The 14905-nt window shown below is 48.6% G+C and overlaps 1 protein-coding gene across 1 annotated transcript; it reads right to left on the bottom strand.

Annotated features, from left to right (window-relative positions):
• Window positions 1-3391: 3391 nt before the first annotated feature.
• LOC115256074 (salivary glue protein Sgs-3-like) lies at window positions 3392-4530 on the bottom strand. The gene is made up of 2 exons (XM_062846405.1): window positions 4426-4530; window positions 3392-4363 (listed from the first exon to the last, which is right to left on the bottom strand). Exons 1-2 carry the CDS (start codon window positions 4483-4485, stop codon window positions 3443-3445), a joined length of 981 nt encoding a protein of 326 aa, XP_062702389.1. The 5' UTR covers window positions 4486-4530; the 3' UTR covers window positions 3392-3442.
• Window positions 4531-14905: the final 10375 nt, after the last annotated feature.

Below are 14905 nucleotides of genomic sequence, written 5' to 3'. Positions count from 1 at the left end.
AAGATTATTTAATTTTTAATATTGTGTATTTTAACTTATGTTAATTTAACACTACAAGGTGAAAAGACGGTTTGTAGCTTTTCGAGCCTTTCTCGATCTGCGAAACCAGCTGAAGTTACGTAGGCTGCAAACGAAGACAAAACTCGCGTTACAAATCTCTGCTTCTTCCTGTCGCTTTATACGGCCATAAACCGTGGACGTTGAGAGAAGCTGAACAGAGAGCCTTTGTAGTCTTCGAACGTAAAGTGCTGCGAACAATACTCAGCGGTAAACTGGAGGACGGCATCTGGTGGCGTCGCATGAACCCCGAATTGTACCAAGTATATAACGAGATGGATATAGTGAAGCGAACAAAATACGGCAGGCTACGGTGGGCTGGGCACGTAACTCGTATTCCGGAGGACGACAACCATATTCAGCAGAGAACCAGGAAGGGGACGTTGGCTTCGTGGTAGGTCGCGCACACGTTGGCTTTCTGCAGTTGAGGAGGATCTAAGGGCTCTAAACGTTCAGGGTGACTGGAAGCGATTGGCCCAGGACTCAGACCAGTGAAGGCGAATGCTTCATTCGGCGTAGCCTTATCGCTTTGAGTTGTAGCCCATCAAGTATCAAGTTGTATTATACATTCTTTTCTGCTGTCTCATTGGTGCCTATCATTTTCTATTATAGCCTCTTTTAACCCGTAGGCTACGGGGCTTACAACAAAATTTCAAACCGCTGCCAAAGGCGCAAACATCAATGTTTGCCAATAAAATTTTGAGGTTGACTTCACTATTAGTTGTAGTTTCAGTTATGCTAGGAGCCATAAAAATTGAAGCCACGAGGACAGTTTTATTCCGATGGACGTCTGGGTCAGGAGGGGTAAAAATTGCATAACCTTCCTTTTAGCAAGGCCCCATTAGTTGGAATTCAAATGAATTCATCTGAAAAGTTGTTAGTTTTATGTATTATTGTATATTACGTCAGGCCTGGGGGTTAAGAAGTATATAGGTGGTGTAGAACTTTTTCCAGGCCTCCAAAATATTTTCAATTTTGAGTCTAATTTCTATGCGCTTGTAAAAGATTTTGAGGCACGCAAGAAGCAGATTTTTCTGTCCTAAGGCAGGTCTTAAGCATATTGAATTTAACTATAAGTAAAACTTGATGGTAACACACTGTTTTTGTTAGAAAAACCATGTTTTCCACGAAAGTGAGACGATTTTACAAGAAATTGCCTACTTTTAGGCGTTTAATGTTTCATAAAAGGTACCGCATTTATCGCCTAAAACTAGGCAATTTCTTGCAAAATCGTCTTACTTTTGTGGAAAACATGATTTTTCTAACAAAAACAGTGTGTTACCATCAAGTTTTACTTATAGTTAAATTCAATATGCTTAAGACCTGCCTTAGGACAGAAAAATCTGCTTCTTGCGTGCCTCAAAATCTTTTACAAGCGCATAGAAATTAGACTCAAAATTGAAAATATTTTGGAGGCCTGGAAAAAGTTCTACACCACCTATATACTTCTTAACCCCCAGGCCTGACGTAATATACAATAATACATAAAACTAACAACTTTTCAGATGAATTCATTTGAATTCCAACTAATGGGGCCTTGCTAAAAGGCCCTCCTGACCCAGACGTCCACCGGAATAAAACTGTCCTCGTGGCCTCAATTTTTGTGGCTCCCAGCATAACTAAAACTACAACTAATAGTGAAGTGAACCTCAAAATTTCATAGAAAAATATTGATGTTTGCGTCTTTGGCAGCGGTTTGAAATTTTGTTGTAAGCCCCGTAGCCTACGGGTTAAACTCTGTCAGTCAAGCAGATTTTAGGGACCCCCTTCTGACCTAGGTAGAGGCTCACATTGATTTTTAGAAGTATCGCTCCACTGGGGACTGCGGCGTCGAGTAGAGGGGTTTCAGTCTCATAAGAGTTTCAGGGTGTATCGGAGAGCTTTAAGGTGGAGCATTCATAAAACCTTCACAAAACTTACCCTGAATGAACTCTGAAATTGCCTTGGAAATCCCTCAATCAACAGAATTCATTTATTTTTCTTAGAACTCCTTTTTGGAATCCGCATGAAATCCATCGTGCAACCCTGTGCTCAAGCAATCCCAGGAAGTTTTTTTTACGAAAAATTCCAGAAAATGGATAAGAGTCGAAACCAGGCGCTATCAGCATGGTCTTGCTAAATAATCTCGCGTTTGCCGCGACTGTTGCATATGTGTTTCATAATGCGTAAAATAAATGAATAGACATTCTTCAAGCTCTAACAATCCAATGTCAAAACTGTCAATAAACATTCCAATAAATCAACTTAATCATCTCGATTATCCCAGCTCCACCTCAACCAATAAACGTTCATATACAGCTCGAGATAGTACCAAAGTGAAGGACATCCATTATTCCGAAATACCCACTTGCAAAGGTAAAAATTTATCAATCCAAAAAATCCCATTTAGCAGCTAGGAGGAACATGGACAGAGGAAAAAAATCGCCAAAACCGAGCACGTCCCACAAGTTAGACGTCGTCGAACAGCGGGACTCGTTCGACTCGTTCCGGAAGGGCAATAATCTGCCAATATGGTGGACCATTTTTCAAATCCTCTTCGAGTTCGGCCACCATCGGGGGGCCATTCAAATGGGACACTTGCTCCCTCGCTTGCCACCTCCTAAACAACTCGAAAATCAAGCGGTCAGTTCGCCAATCTATCTTTCGGCAGGTATCGATTGTTTCGCCTGGCGGTGCGCTTCCGTTAGTCCAGTCCAGCAGCCGTTTCCCGCCCATTCGCTTTTCTATAGCTATCTAGCTAGGGCCAAGCGCTCTTCTGGGACGGATAAAAAGTCATTCAGCCGGCCATATAGTTAGAAGGTAACTTTTTTTCTGTCCCGGATCGATGTGTTGTTTTTGCGAGGCATCTCACGTGTGTGGCCCCGTGGCTCCGACTATTTGTGCCTCACTAATAGCTATTTGATTGCCATTCGGGCTCCGGCCCTCGGTGGCACAGAATTAGGAAACTATGGACGTTGGACGTACGGACAATGACCGATGTGCTCCGATGGAACTTTATTGGGCGATGTGAGCGGGGTCGGGCAAACTGACAATGAAGTGCTTTTTGGACAATGGCATGTGCTTCTCTTGGCCGGATTGGGATGAGTTTTAATCTGTTTGGGGATAAGGTGTTTTTGATTGTTTTTAGAACTTTTAGCAGTGTCAATGATCGTTGAAGAGGATTGCCATCGATTTGCGATAGATGAATCCCTGATAGGAGTTTTGAAAGGATATCATTTTTAAGGGAATTTTCACAAGAAGAAGTTTTTATAAATCTTAATCTTACTGAATTTCTTTCTCGCCAACGATAGTCTTTCAAATAAACACCCAAACAATATTCAAGGCAGATCGTTTCCAATTTTATTCGACAGTTCGTTTTTCAAAATCAATTGAACATTCCGGTTTTCTAAAATACTCTACCGCCACTGCCACCACCGCGTCCACCATTGTTGTTACTGCTTCCGCCATTTCCGTTGCCTGCATTGCCACGACTTGGTCCTCCTCTGCTAGGTTCAGGTCCACGACCACCTCCGGGTGTGATTACAGGCAAACCGGGCGTTAATCCCAATGAAGGAAGCCTTGGCTTCACGGTCGTCGTCGTAGATCTGCCGATGGGTTTGCTCCCGAAAATGCTATCCCAATCGAACCCATCGACCAGCATGCCGAAATCGAATCCGGACAGCGGATCGCTGGTTGTTGTTCTTGTAGCCGAGGTCGTTGTTACCGGTCGGAAGGTTGAGGTAGTAGTCGGCATTGTGGTAGTTGTCGTTGTAGTGGGTGCCTCGGTAGTTGTTGTCGTTGTTGTAGTCGTGGGAGCTTCCGTCGTCGTTGTTGTAGTTGTGGTCGTCGTAGAAGTTGTAGACGTGGACGGTACCGTAGATGTTGATGTGGCATGTTCCGTGGAGCCTACAGTGGGAAATACTGGTGGCCTGGTAACTACAGGACGCTTAGTCGTTGTTGGAGCTGGTTTCTTCGTTGGCTTTGGCGGAGGAGGCGTCGGCTTCGGTTTTTTCGTTGTCACTTTTGGTTTCTTTGTTGTTACCTTCCTGCCTTTGGAATCGTTGTTGCTGTATCTGTTATTGCTTCCTCTACCATTCGAATGGCCGTTTCTCGAGTTTTTGTCCCGATCTCCGCGTGGATCATATTCGTAGTCATCCTCTTCGTCATCCGACCAGCCATGGTTATTTTTCGAGCTTGCTACTTTCTTCTTGTCCTTTTTGCGATCGTCATATCTGTCCCAATCGTCATCTCTTCCACCACCACTGCCACCACGGTTCTGCTCATACTCCTTCGCATTGGATCTTTGCTTCTCAGCATCTACCACGTCCTGTTGGAAACATTGTTTTTAAATAACATTGTATTTTATAAGTATATAACCGTATTACTTACCAGCGTTGCCAGGAAGCAAAGAGCACCCACAAGCAGTAGCGCAATGGTTGACTTTCTCATCCTTTCAATCTGCACCGGATGCAGCGGTAAACAGTGAAGGTTACCGACCATTATATCGCGGTTTTATAGAAACGGCCGCCCACTTGTTCCGCTTGATGAGTTCGACAATCTCACGTCGGACCTGTGCTGTGGCCATTAGTAGAATTCAGATATTAAAAACGAATTCATCAAAAACTTATTATGATTTACGTAATGCGTGTTTTACATTCCAGATCCGGAAATACACTTTCTCTTCAATAACACGGCACATGAAGCATCTTTTGACAAACGCTGATTCGGTAGCCGGCAAATTACCGGATGCTTTTGATTTGCGTCATCTCCACTTTCTACTTATCCGTATGGATCAAATGATCAGTTTAGCTTTGTAAGAAGCTTACAGAAACAAAACATTACTTAACATAGACGCTAGCTGTCGTTCTCTGATCTTTTGATATACGTATAGAAAGTAGGGTCGACATTCCGTGTGACCAACATATCCTAATTGCCGAGATTCGGCTGCGAATTGCTAGGACTTAGGATCCATCGACTTAACGCAACCGACTTGAAGACGTTGCGATAAAAAGAAGAACTGTGCTACGGATATCCTGGAAGATGTTTAAGCCTGTATTTATCCGCAATAATCGGGACACAGAAATACAGCTGTAACTCTGCCATAGATACATTAAAATTGCTAAATTTTGGCCAAATAACATCTTCAGATGTGTTCATTTCACCTACAAAATTTCAGTTGAGTCGGTGCAGCACTTTTTGTTGTAGCAATGAAAGAGTAGAATGTGCGCCATTGAATTTTGTACAGCCCCTAGTTTTGCTAGTCAGCGCTGTAACTTTTGAATTTGGCAAAAGAAATAGCTGAAATTTTGAACACAAATCTCTCAATCTACATTTGTTGCATAGGCAAAATTTCAAAAAAATCGATGCGCTATTAACAATTTTATAGTCGAAACATGTATTGGGACTGAACGTGATTTTAGCCCCTCAGACAGCAATTAGTCAGCAACCTTTATTGTTTCGATTGTACTTTTGAAAGTTCTATACCAATAATCATCAAATTTTGCAGGCATAATATACATACAATCAACTACCTTCTATGGAAATTTCATGGAAATTGTCAGAGAAATTCAAAAGTTATGAATAGGCAAATATTTCACATGAAAAGCACGAGAAATTTTCACTAAGATTCACCCCTATCAACACCAGTATTTTGCAAACCAATTGATCAAAGTTGATGAAATTTTGCAAGAAAGTGTCTTTATAAGTATCATAACTGCTAACGAGATTTCATAATTATCATCACAGGACTAAGAACTGTAAAGCAAAAGAACCATCTATTATGCGAATGAAAATTGGTCATAATTGTACAAAATACTTAAAACCATGTCTGTTAGTTTTTAATCCACTATTAAAAGTAATGCATCGATTTTTATAAAATTTGGCACACATAATAAACATGCACTAAAGAGTTCTCAGTCAATTATTTGGCCAATTTTACCGATTCATTACAGAGCTACAGCGGTACTTCTGTGTCCCAATTATTGCGGATACAGGCTTTAGTGCGGAAGATCAATGGAATGTCATCAAAGACAATTGCTAACCGACCAGCCTGGATCCAGGCATCCCTGAGAAAATTATCAGCCTCATTAAAGTACAGTACGAGGCATTTTCGATCACTCTCGTCTACCAGGATCTCGTCGATAACGATAAGGAACAGAAGAGATGACACAGCTGGGCTGCAAGCGGTGTCTTGTCCGATCCCACCAGGTTCGTCTCTTTTTTTTCCATATAACGAGTAAATCTGCTGAACAGCTACTCATTATGTAGGTCCTCGGGTAATTCTTTCTCTTCCTTTCCTTCACGGTATGCTTGTTAGGGATGATTTGGAGAAGGAGGCGGGCATACATGACTACACTATAATGGTAAGCGTTCCATCAGCTACCGCCTTAAGTTGATTTCTCTCCCCTGGAGCTCAGGTCTTGGCTAGTATTGTAGACTATCCATTTGACTCAAGCTCCCGGATTGCCATAGGACCTGCTCATCCATTTAGACACGATGAACACACACTACCCTTGCTAGAGGAATCTCATTCTCTCTGCCACTTCAGCACAAACGATACTCTGGCGATCCGTCTCGCAACCCTTATGCCGCGTCGCTCGAAGGCCTCTAAGGGTACGGCTGTTGTGGCAATCCGCCTCGGAGTCGAGTATAGACATCGCGCTTCTTTCGGACCCATACCGCATCCCCCCCAACAACGGGAACTGGGTTGCGGATAAGGCCAAGAAAGCGGCGATCTGTACGACCGGTCGGTACCCGGTCCAGGAGATAATCTCCACGACGTGCGAGGGCTTCGCGATTGCGAAGATCGGCGGAGTCTACTACTGCAGCTGCTATGCCCCACCTAGGTGGCCGATAGGTCAGTTCTCGTCCATGCTAGATTCGCTGTCAAGCGCTCTAGCTGGACTGAGCCCCTTGGTCATCGGTGGGGACTTTAACGCGTGGGCGGTCGAGTGGGGCAGTCGCTCTACGAACGAGAGAGGTTGGGCTCTACTCGAAGCTATGGCGGGATTGAACGTTGAGATCGCGAATGTCGGCAGTGTAAGCACTTTTAGCAGAAACGGTGCGGAGTCCATCATTGATGTGACCTTCTGGAGCCCAGGGCTTAACCCTAGCTCAGATTGGAGAGTTGATAACGGGTACACGCATAGTGATCACCTGGCGATTCGATACAGTATCGAACAGGGCGGTAGACGGCAGCAGTCGAGGATAACCGACACTCACCGAGGATGGCTAACCTCGAGTTTCGATAAGCCGGCATTTGTGGAGCGGATGCTCATGGAGCAGAATACAGACTACTTGTCTAGCGACGGTCTAGTTGGTACCTTGAGACGAGCGTGTGATGCGGCAATGCCGAGGCGATCCATACCCAGGAATGGACGAAGACCGGTGTACTGGTGGTGTCAAGAAATCGCGGAGCTCCGTGCATCTTGCCACAGGGCAAGGAGAAGGATGCAGAGAGCCCGGACCGATGAGTCGAGAGCGGAGCGAGAGGTGGCATACAGGGCGGCAAAGTTGGCACTGAACAAAGAGATCAAGGCGCGTAAGCGGGCGTGCTTCAACGATCTCTGTCAGACGGCCAACACAACCCCCTGGGGTGATGCGTACCGCGTAGTCATGTGCAAAACGAAAGGCACATCTGCACCACCGGAACGCTCTCCCGCGATGCTGCAGAGGATCGTGGAAACGTTGTTCCCGCACCACGAGGTGAGACCATGGGCACCCACACCACAAGACCATCCTGGTCCGAGTGAGGTTCCCCCAGTGACGAATGAGGAGTTAGCCGCAATTGCGAAATCACTTAAGCTGAACAAGGCCCCGGGCCCGGATGGCATTCCGACGGTGGCTATCAAAGCGGCCATCGAGGCTAGCCCTGACATGATCAGATCGGCTATGCAGAGATGCTTGGATAGAGGCGAGTTTCCGGAGAGGTGGAAAAGGCAAAAGTTGGTTCTACTGCCCAAGCACGGGAAGCCACCAGGCGACCCGGCGGCTTATAGACCAATTTGCCTCCTGGACACGGCCGGGAAACTCCTTGAGCGGATCATTCTGTCAAGGTTATTGGTCTATACCGAGAGGTCGGACAACGCGGGGCTATCAGACAGCCAGTACGGGTTTCGCAAAGGTAGATCGACAGTGGATGCCATTAGGTCGGTGACTGGTTTGGCCGAAATTGCGCTGCAGAAAAAGAGGAGAGGCATACGGTACTGCGCGATCGTAACGCTAGACGTTAGAAACGCCTTCAATAGTGTAAGCTGGGCCGCCATAGAGAGCGCCATATCTCGCTTAGGTGTCCCGGCTGGCCTAAGGCGTATTCTGGGTAGTTACTTCCAGAACAGGGTGCTGATTTACGACACCGAGGAAGGCCAAAAACAGTACAATGTCACTGCAGGTGTACCGCAAGGATCCATCTTGGGTCCGGTACTGTGGAACGCGGCATATGATGGAGTACTGAGGCTAGCACTACCACCGGGAGTAAAGTTGGTTGGCTTCGCCGACGACATTACCCTGGTGGTATACGGTGAGTCGCTCGAAGAGGTGGAATTGACGGCAGCGCATGCGATTGACATAGTGGAGGGCTGGATGAGGTCGAGGCAACTGACACTCGCACACCACAAGACAGAGGTGGTGGTGGTGAACAACCGCCAGTCTGCACAGCAGGCAGTGGTCACCACGGGCGGGTGCTCGATCGAGTCCTGTCGCTCACTGAAGCTCCTTGGAGTCATGGTCGACGACAAGTTGAGCTTCAGTAGTCATGTCGAGTATGCTTGTAAGAGGGCGAGTGTAGCGGTTATGGCATTGTCTAGGATGATGTCAAACAGTTCGGCAGTTGTCTCGAGTAAGCGGAAGCTGCTCGCGTCAGTCGCGGTGTCCATACTACGGTATGGCGCCGCCGCATGGTCGAACGCGCTCAAGCTGCAGAGGAATGTTGACCGACTAGAGAGTGTACATAGGCTGATGTGCCTCAGGGTGGCCAGTGCATACCGGACTGTCTCGAAAGACGCGGTATGCGTGTTAGCGGGCATGATGCCGATAGCACTGGTGTTGGCCGAGGATGTTGAGTGCTACGATGAAAGAGGTACGAGAGGTGCGCGACGAAACGCCAGAACTTCGTCTATGGTGAAATGGCAAAGAGTCTGGGACTCTTCAACAAAGGGTAGGTGGACACACAGGCTCATACCGAGCGTGTCCCGGTGGACGTGTAGACCCCATGGCGAAGTGAACTTTCTCCTGACACAATTTCTGTCGGGCCATGGGTGCTTTAGGTGGTACCTGCACAGGTTCGGGCATGCAAACTCACCCTCATGCCCGGAGTGTGCAAACAGGGCGGAGACGGCGGAACATGTACTCTTCGAGTGCCCGCGTTTTGCGGAGCAGAGGTCGAGCATGTTAGAGGTATGCGGCAGGGATACTACTCCCGATAACATTATTGAGAGGATGTGTACGGGGGTGGACGAGTGGAATGTCGTGTCGAACACGGTATCCACAATCGTGCTCCACCTCCAAAGGAAATGGCGGGCCGACCAACAGTTAGTCGAGTTGGCCCCCTAGAGATATGCCGAGTGTGATGGCTGACAGATGAGCGAGAGTGCGAAAGCACAGTCCCCCCCTCCTCTACGAAGTAATCCCTAACGGGCGTGACGCGGAGCAAGGTCAGGTAGTGGTTTTCCTACGGTGTTGCTAACCAACAGGTTTCCTCATTCTATAAAAAAAAAAAAAAAAAAAGGGTACGGCTAGAGTGGACGCGTCACGCGACGCGACGCGGATTCATCATACGATTTGACAGCTCCTTATTATTGATTGTTATTCCTTTGAGTGCAAATTTCCGCGTCGCGCCGCGTGACGCGTCCACTCTGGCCGGTACCTTAGTCCTAGATTCCAGTCCAAGTGTTCAGAGCGTGTGCAGCGAGCTCGACTACGCTCTTGTGACAAAAAAGCGATTCTACCGAGTTTTTCCCAGTCGTTCGAGCGGTACTCCGTACCAGTTCAGGATTTCGCGTCCCATTCGCGACTTCGCCCATCTACTTGAGATGGCAAGCTTTCAATCGTCACTGCAGAAGTTGTGAGCAAACCCATCACGAAACAGGCCCATCTACTGCCATGGACACTGGACAGTGGTGTGAAACCCGTCACTAAGCAACCGTTCAATTCCATACGAGCTCGTGTCGAGGACCCCTCGGACAACCTCCACGCTAGACTGCTAGACAACAGCAAGTTTTCCACGCTCCCGATCCAACAAGTCCCTGAAAAGATGAAACTGCCGTCGCTGTGCATGACCACGAAGAAAGTTGCAATGCTTCAGGCTCAACTGGTCAAGCAGTAAATTCACCCGCTGTTTAAGCTCTGTAGCTAGGGCACGAACATCGTCTGCTCCATTCAGGTGGACTACAACGTGGTTTCCGTCTATCTGGAAGCCAAAAAGCATGAGTACTACACCCATGATTTTCCAGGAGACAAACCGATGAAGGTGCTTATTCACGGGCTTCCGGACAACACTCCAGCTGCCATCATGGAGAAACTGAAGGCCGCTGAACTCAAGCCACTCTAAATTTTCCCCATTCGGTGAATCCAGGAAGGGCAGCACCGGGACCAGCTGTACCTAATATACCTCAAGAAGAACTCTGCCACCATGGTGGCCCTCCACAAAATCAAGGCGCTGTTCAGCACCATCGTGGAGTGGCTAGGCTACGGTACCGGCTAAACAAGCGAGACGTTACCCAGTACGGGATATTCCTCGCGTTTGGCAACGGAACGCGAAACTGCCACATGAAATCCCGCTGTGGCAAGTATGTTGGACATTGAAACAAAGAGCGCCAACTGCGGAGCCAAGCACGAGGGCAGCAATCGCAACTGTCAGAAGCGAGTGGAATTCCTGGAAATCCGCAGGAAGGCGTCAACCTGGAAGCAAAGCGGCCGCAACCGGTCTCTGCCTAAGCGGTATCATCCGGCCGACTCCCGGCCAACAAAGCTATGCAATGACCGCCACTGCTCAACCAACCCGTCATTCTCCTTCGCCTGGCAGGGGCAACTACGAACGCCGAGATCCGACACCCCAATCCTCCGAAGAGGATTTCCTGTACTCGTCGGAGATCGTCGCCGAGTTCACGCGAGACCTGTACGAGAGACTGAGTACTTTCCGCTCCAAGAAGCTACAAAACGGCGCCGCAACCGTAGTGATCATTGGAGCCGACTCCAATGCGGCATGCTGCCGAGTTTTCAGCTAAACATCATCGAAGCCCTAGGTGTCGAGGTGGAAACGCCTGTTGGCCCAATCGCCATCATCGCAGCCATGGCCCAATGGCCCAATCGCCATCATATAGCCCCAAACAGACCAACTTCACCGACACGACGGCAATGGTCCTACGAAACGACATCGTCAAGCTGACTCGGTGACAGAGCCAATTCATCGTCGCTGGAGACCTCAACGCCAAACACGAATCCTGGGGGAAACCCTCGACGTAACCGCAACGATACCATCCTGCAGCAAGACCTGGAAAAAGGACACTACACCATCCTAAGTCTGGATGCTCCCACCCTGTTGAGCAGATCCGAGACTCGCTCGACCATCGACGTGCTCCTCGCCAACATGGGCAGGAACATCCCCCAGCTGATCGTTCACCTGGAGCTCAGCTCAAACCAATATAATGGTGGCCGAGTTTGGCTCCTCGATCAATCGGCACACGATCTCCAGGTGGATCTAGCCTCAAGTCGACTGGTGCCTCTTCCAGCGGAGCGTCGACCAATACATCAACTAACGTCGCTACCGAATTTAAACTTATCGTAGATCATGACCCTGCAATTGATTTAGTGAGCGCTCGGTGTTGATCGTGCACCCGCCTGTGTTGCACGACTTGCTGATTTGTAGTTGTTCACTACCGTTCCATCACCGTTTTGTAGTGCACTAGCCCTTCCTGTTTCGTTTCGACCTCCAGTCCTCCACTGTGCTAATTGCGTACACTGTTGTGAGTTCCACTTTCTCTGTCGACTCACCGTATACCACGAAGGTAATATCATCGGCAAAATCAACCAGCTCTATGCCCGGTGTAAGTGTTAATATGCCATCATGCGCCGCGTTCCATAGTACCGGGCCCAGCATGGACCCCTGATGTAACCCCACGGTGATGTTGTAGCTCCTCTCTTCTTCTTCGGTATCGTTGGTTAGCACCCTGTTCTGGAAATATCTTTCCAGTATCCGGTATTGGCCACTCGGAACTTCAAACGTGACGACCGCGCAACAGCTGTTTCCCCTTTGTTTCGGAGCGCTATCTCAGCCGATTTGGATCCAGCCGTAATAGCGTCAACCGAACTGGTTATCCGCGAGCTCATAGTCGTCTGATTTCTAGGTATAGACCGTCAGCGCTCCACCTGATAAGTCTGTATAAAGCTGGCTTCCCGAGTTTGGGCAGTAGAACCAATCTATGCATTTTCCATCTCTCCGGAAATTCGCCTCTGTCTGCATAGTCATTCTAAACATGTAAGAGACAGCCACGATGGCCGTTTTGATGCCTATTGTCGGGATACAATCCGAACCAGGAGCCTTGTTCAACTTAAGCGACCTTACTATTGCGATGATGAGTTCGTCGTTCGTTACTGGGGCTACCTCGCTTTGGTCGGGTTATTCATGTGGGACGGGAGCCTATGGTCTTATATCGTGATACAACGTTTCCCAAATCTTCTGCACCATCTCGGGGGAGCGTTCTAGGGGTGCTGACGGGATATTCGTTTTGGCCATGACTGCCCTGCAGATATTTTCGAAGCATGTCGCTTACGCGCCCCAATATCTTTGTTCAGTGCCAGTTTAGTCTCACTTCGCTTTATTCTACCCTTATTGGTGCGAGCTCTTTGCATCCTCCTACTATCTCTTAGGCAGGATGTGTGGAGTCCTGCGATTTATGAACACCACCAGTATACCAGTTTGCGTCAATTCTTGGGTAGGGTTCGCCTTAACATTGCCGAATCGCATAGACTTAGGGTTTAGGGTTCCGACTAAATCGTCGTTAGATAGATCGTCGGTGTTACCATCCATGAGTAATCGCTCCACAAATGCCGGCTTATCGAAGCTCGAAGTCGAGCGGCTAACCCACTCTATTTTCCAGGCGTTGGAGTCTCCAACAATGACCACGGGACTCAATCCCTTTAGTGCGCTTGATAGCGAAGCTAGCATAGATGAGAACTAGTCTATCGGCTATCTAAAGGGGCCACCTTATCCACTACACAGTTTCCGCTATCGGGAGAGATGCGGTATGGTTCCGCTAGTAGAGCGATACCTGTACTTCACTCCGAGATTGATTGCCACAGCAACTGCTGTTCGGTCTCAAAGTGGTTAAGGTTCAGCTGTGTAACCTGTATTATCGTCAGTTGTTTCGTCCTCCACGCCTCCATGCTTGAACATTTAGGTCCTTGCTCGCTGTGCAAATCAGTCATTTTGGTGCCAAGTTGCACTCCCTGGCAGTGTGGCCCTTCACTCCGCACTTCCTACAGAGTTAGCTCTAGTCAGGGCCTTTGCACGCCCATGATTTGTTTCCTTGCTCGAAGCACTTGAAGCACGCCTCTTTTTTTTTTCCTTCTAAACCATAGGGGGATAATCTGCTCAACAGACACCCTAACAGAAGGTTAGGGTAGTGTAGGTCTGACAGGCCGTCTTCTACAACAAAAGTAAAATCCAGGACTACTCTCTCCTCGTACCCACTAAACCATTCCTATGGTCGCCAAACCCAACGTCTCTCCGGAACCACCAAGAAGGTATTGCTTCAGAGAGGGGCTAGTGCACATCGCACCCACAAGGTTAGCTGCGTAGCCTGCAGCAACGAACATCGATGACTCGCTTTGGAGAGTCCATCACGGTAGCATGCTGGCGCTTAGCCAGTTTCCCGAGTGGTCCTCGCCACTCCCTTTGTCCTCGAAATGCGGGCAGGGTCAACCCCCCCCCCCCGCGCCCTACTGCTGAGCGGACATCAAGAACTGATGCCCACATGCAACCCGATCTGACCTGCCCGCAAAGGAACGGTATCACTACCCTTCAGGCCCTATCAGATGCACCCGTAGGTTGCTGACGGCAGGGTCTCCACCTGCCCCGACCCTTGCCGGGGACCCCTTTCCAACCGCGGGCTTGGATCCAACCCAGTAGACCGACGCCACGACAGCACCGCTACCGGGACTTCCTCTCCGCGGCCACTTAATCGCTGTAAGGGTCGATCTCGACCGCAGGGCACCGGTATGACCTACGAAGCCGACTCCGAACCCCTGGACCACCTCTTGTACTGCTTCTGGACTAGCCATTCTCCGAGTCCACGCGCCACCTCCTCTGTAGCTCCCAGACGATATGGGTGATAGCCGTTGAAACGGCGTTCCAGCCAAACTCATCCCTACACATCCTCTGGACAAGATTGTGCGGAGTTATGTCCTCTCCGCATGTGACAAGCATACGGTCACGCATTGTGCGAAAACGCGGGCACACGAACGAAACGTGTTCCGCCGTTTCCTCTAAACCATTGCCCGAAACGGTGTAGATACTGTCGGAAGTAACCATGGCCTGAAAGGACCTGTGTCAGGTGGAATATTACTTCCCCATGGCGCCTATTAATCCAACTATCTACCCTCGGTATCAACCTATGAGCCCACCTTCCTAACCTACCTACTGAGAGCTTGATCGTGGCGATCTGCGTGCTTGCCAGTCATTTTCGCAGGCGGATCGATGCGCTTGATGCATCTACCTTTCACTGCTGCTTGCAGGCAGCTGCAAGTGGCGGCTGAGAACTCCTCTGCGGCGTTGATCGCTTCCAGGTTTTTACACTGGGGAGTCGTCTTCGCCGTTAGGGTTCTCACTTGCGCAGTTCTTCTTTGGCTAGTGCCTCGAAGAAGACGTCCATTT

Source organism: Aedes albopictus, chromosome 1 (assembly GCF_035046485.1).
Source record: "Aedes albopictus strain Foshan chromosome 1, AalbF5, whole genome shotgun sequence".
NCBI classification, from domain to species: Eukaryota; Metazoa; Arthropoda; class Insecta; order Diptera; family Culicidae; genus Aedes; species Aedes albopictus.
This window is presented reverse-complemented; position numbering and strand designations above follow the sequence as displayed.

Excerpts from the sequence above, each read along its gene's own strand:
- LOC115256074 (XM_062846405.1), bottom strand. The coding sequence starts at position 4,485 with ATGAGAAAGTCAACCATTGCGCTACTGCTTGTGGGTGCTCTTTGCTTC. Across the intron at positions 4,364-4,425 it reads TTTGCTTCCTGGCAACGCTG|GACGTGGTAGATGCTGAGAA; the intron begins GTAAGTAATACG and ends TGTTTCCAACAG.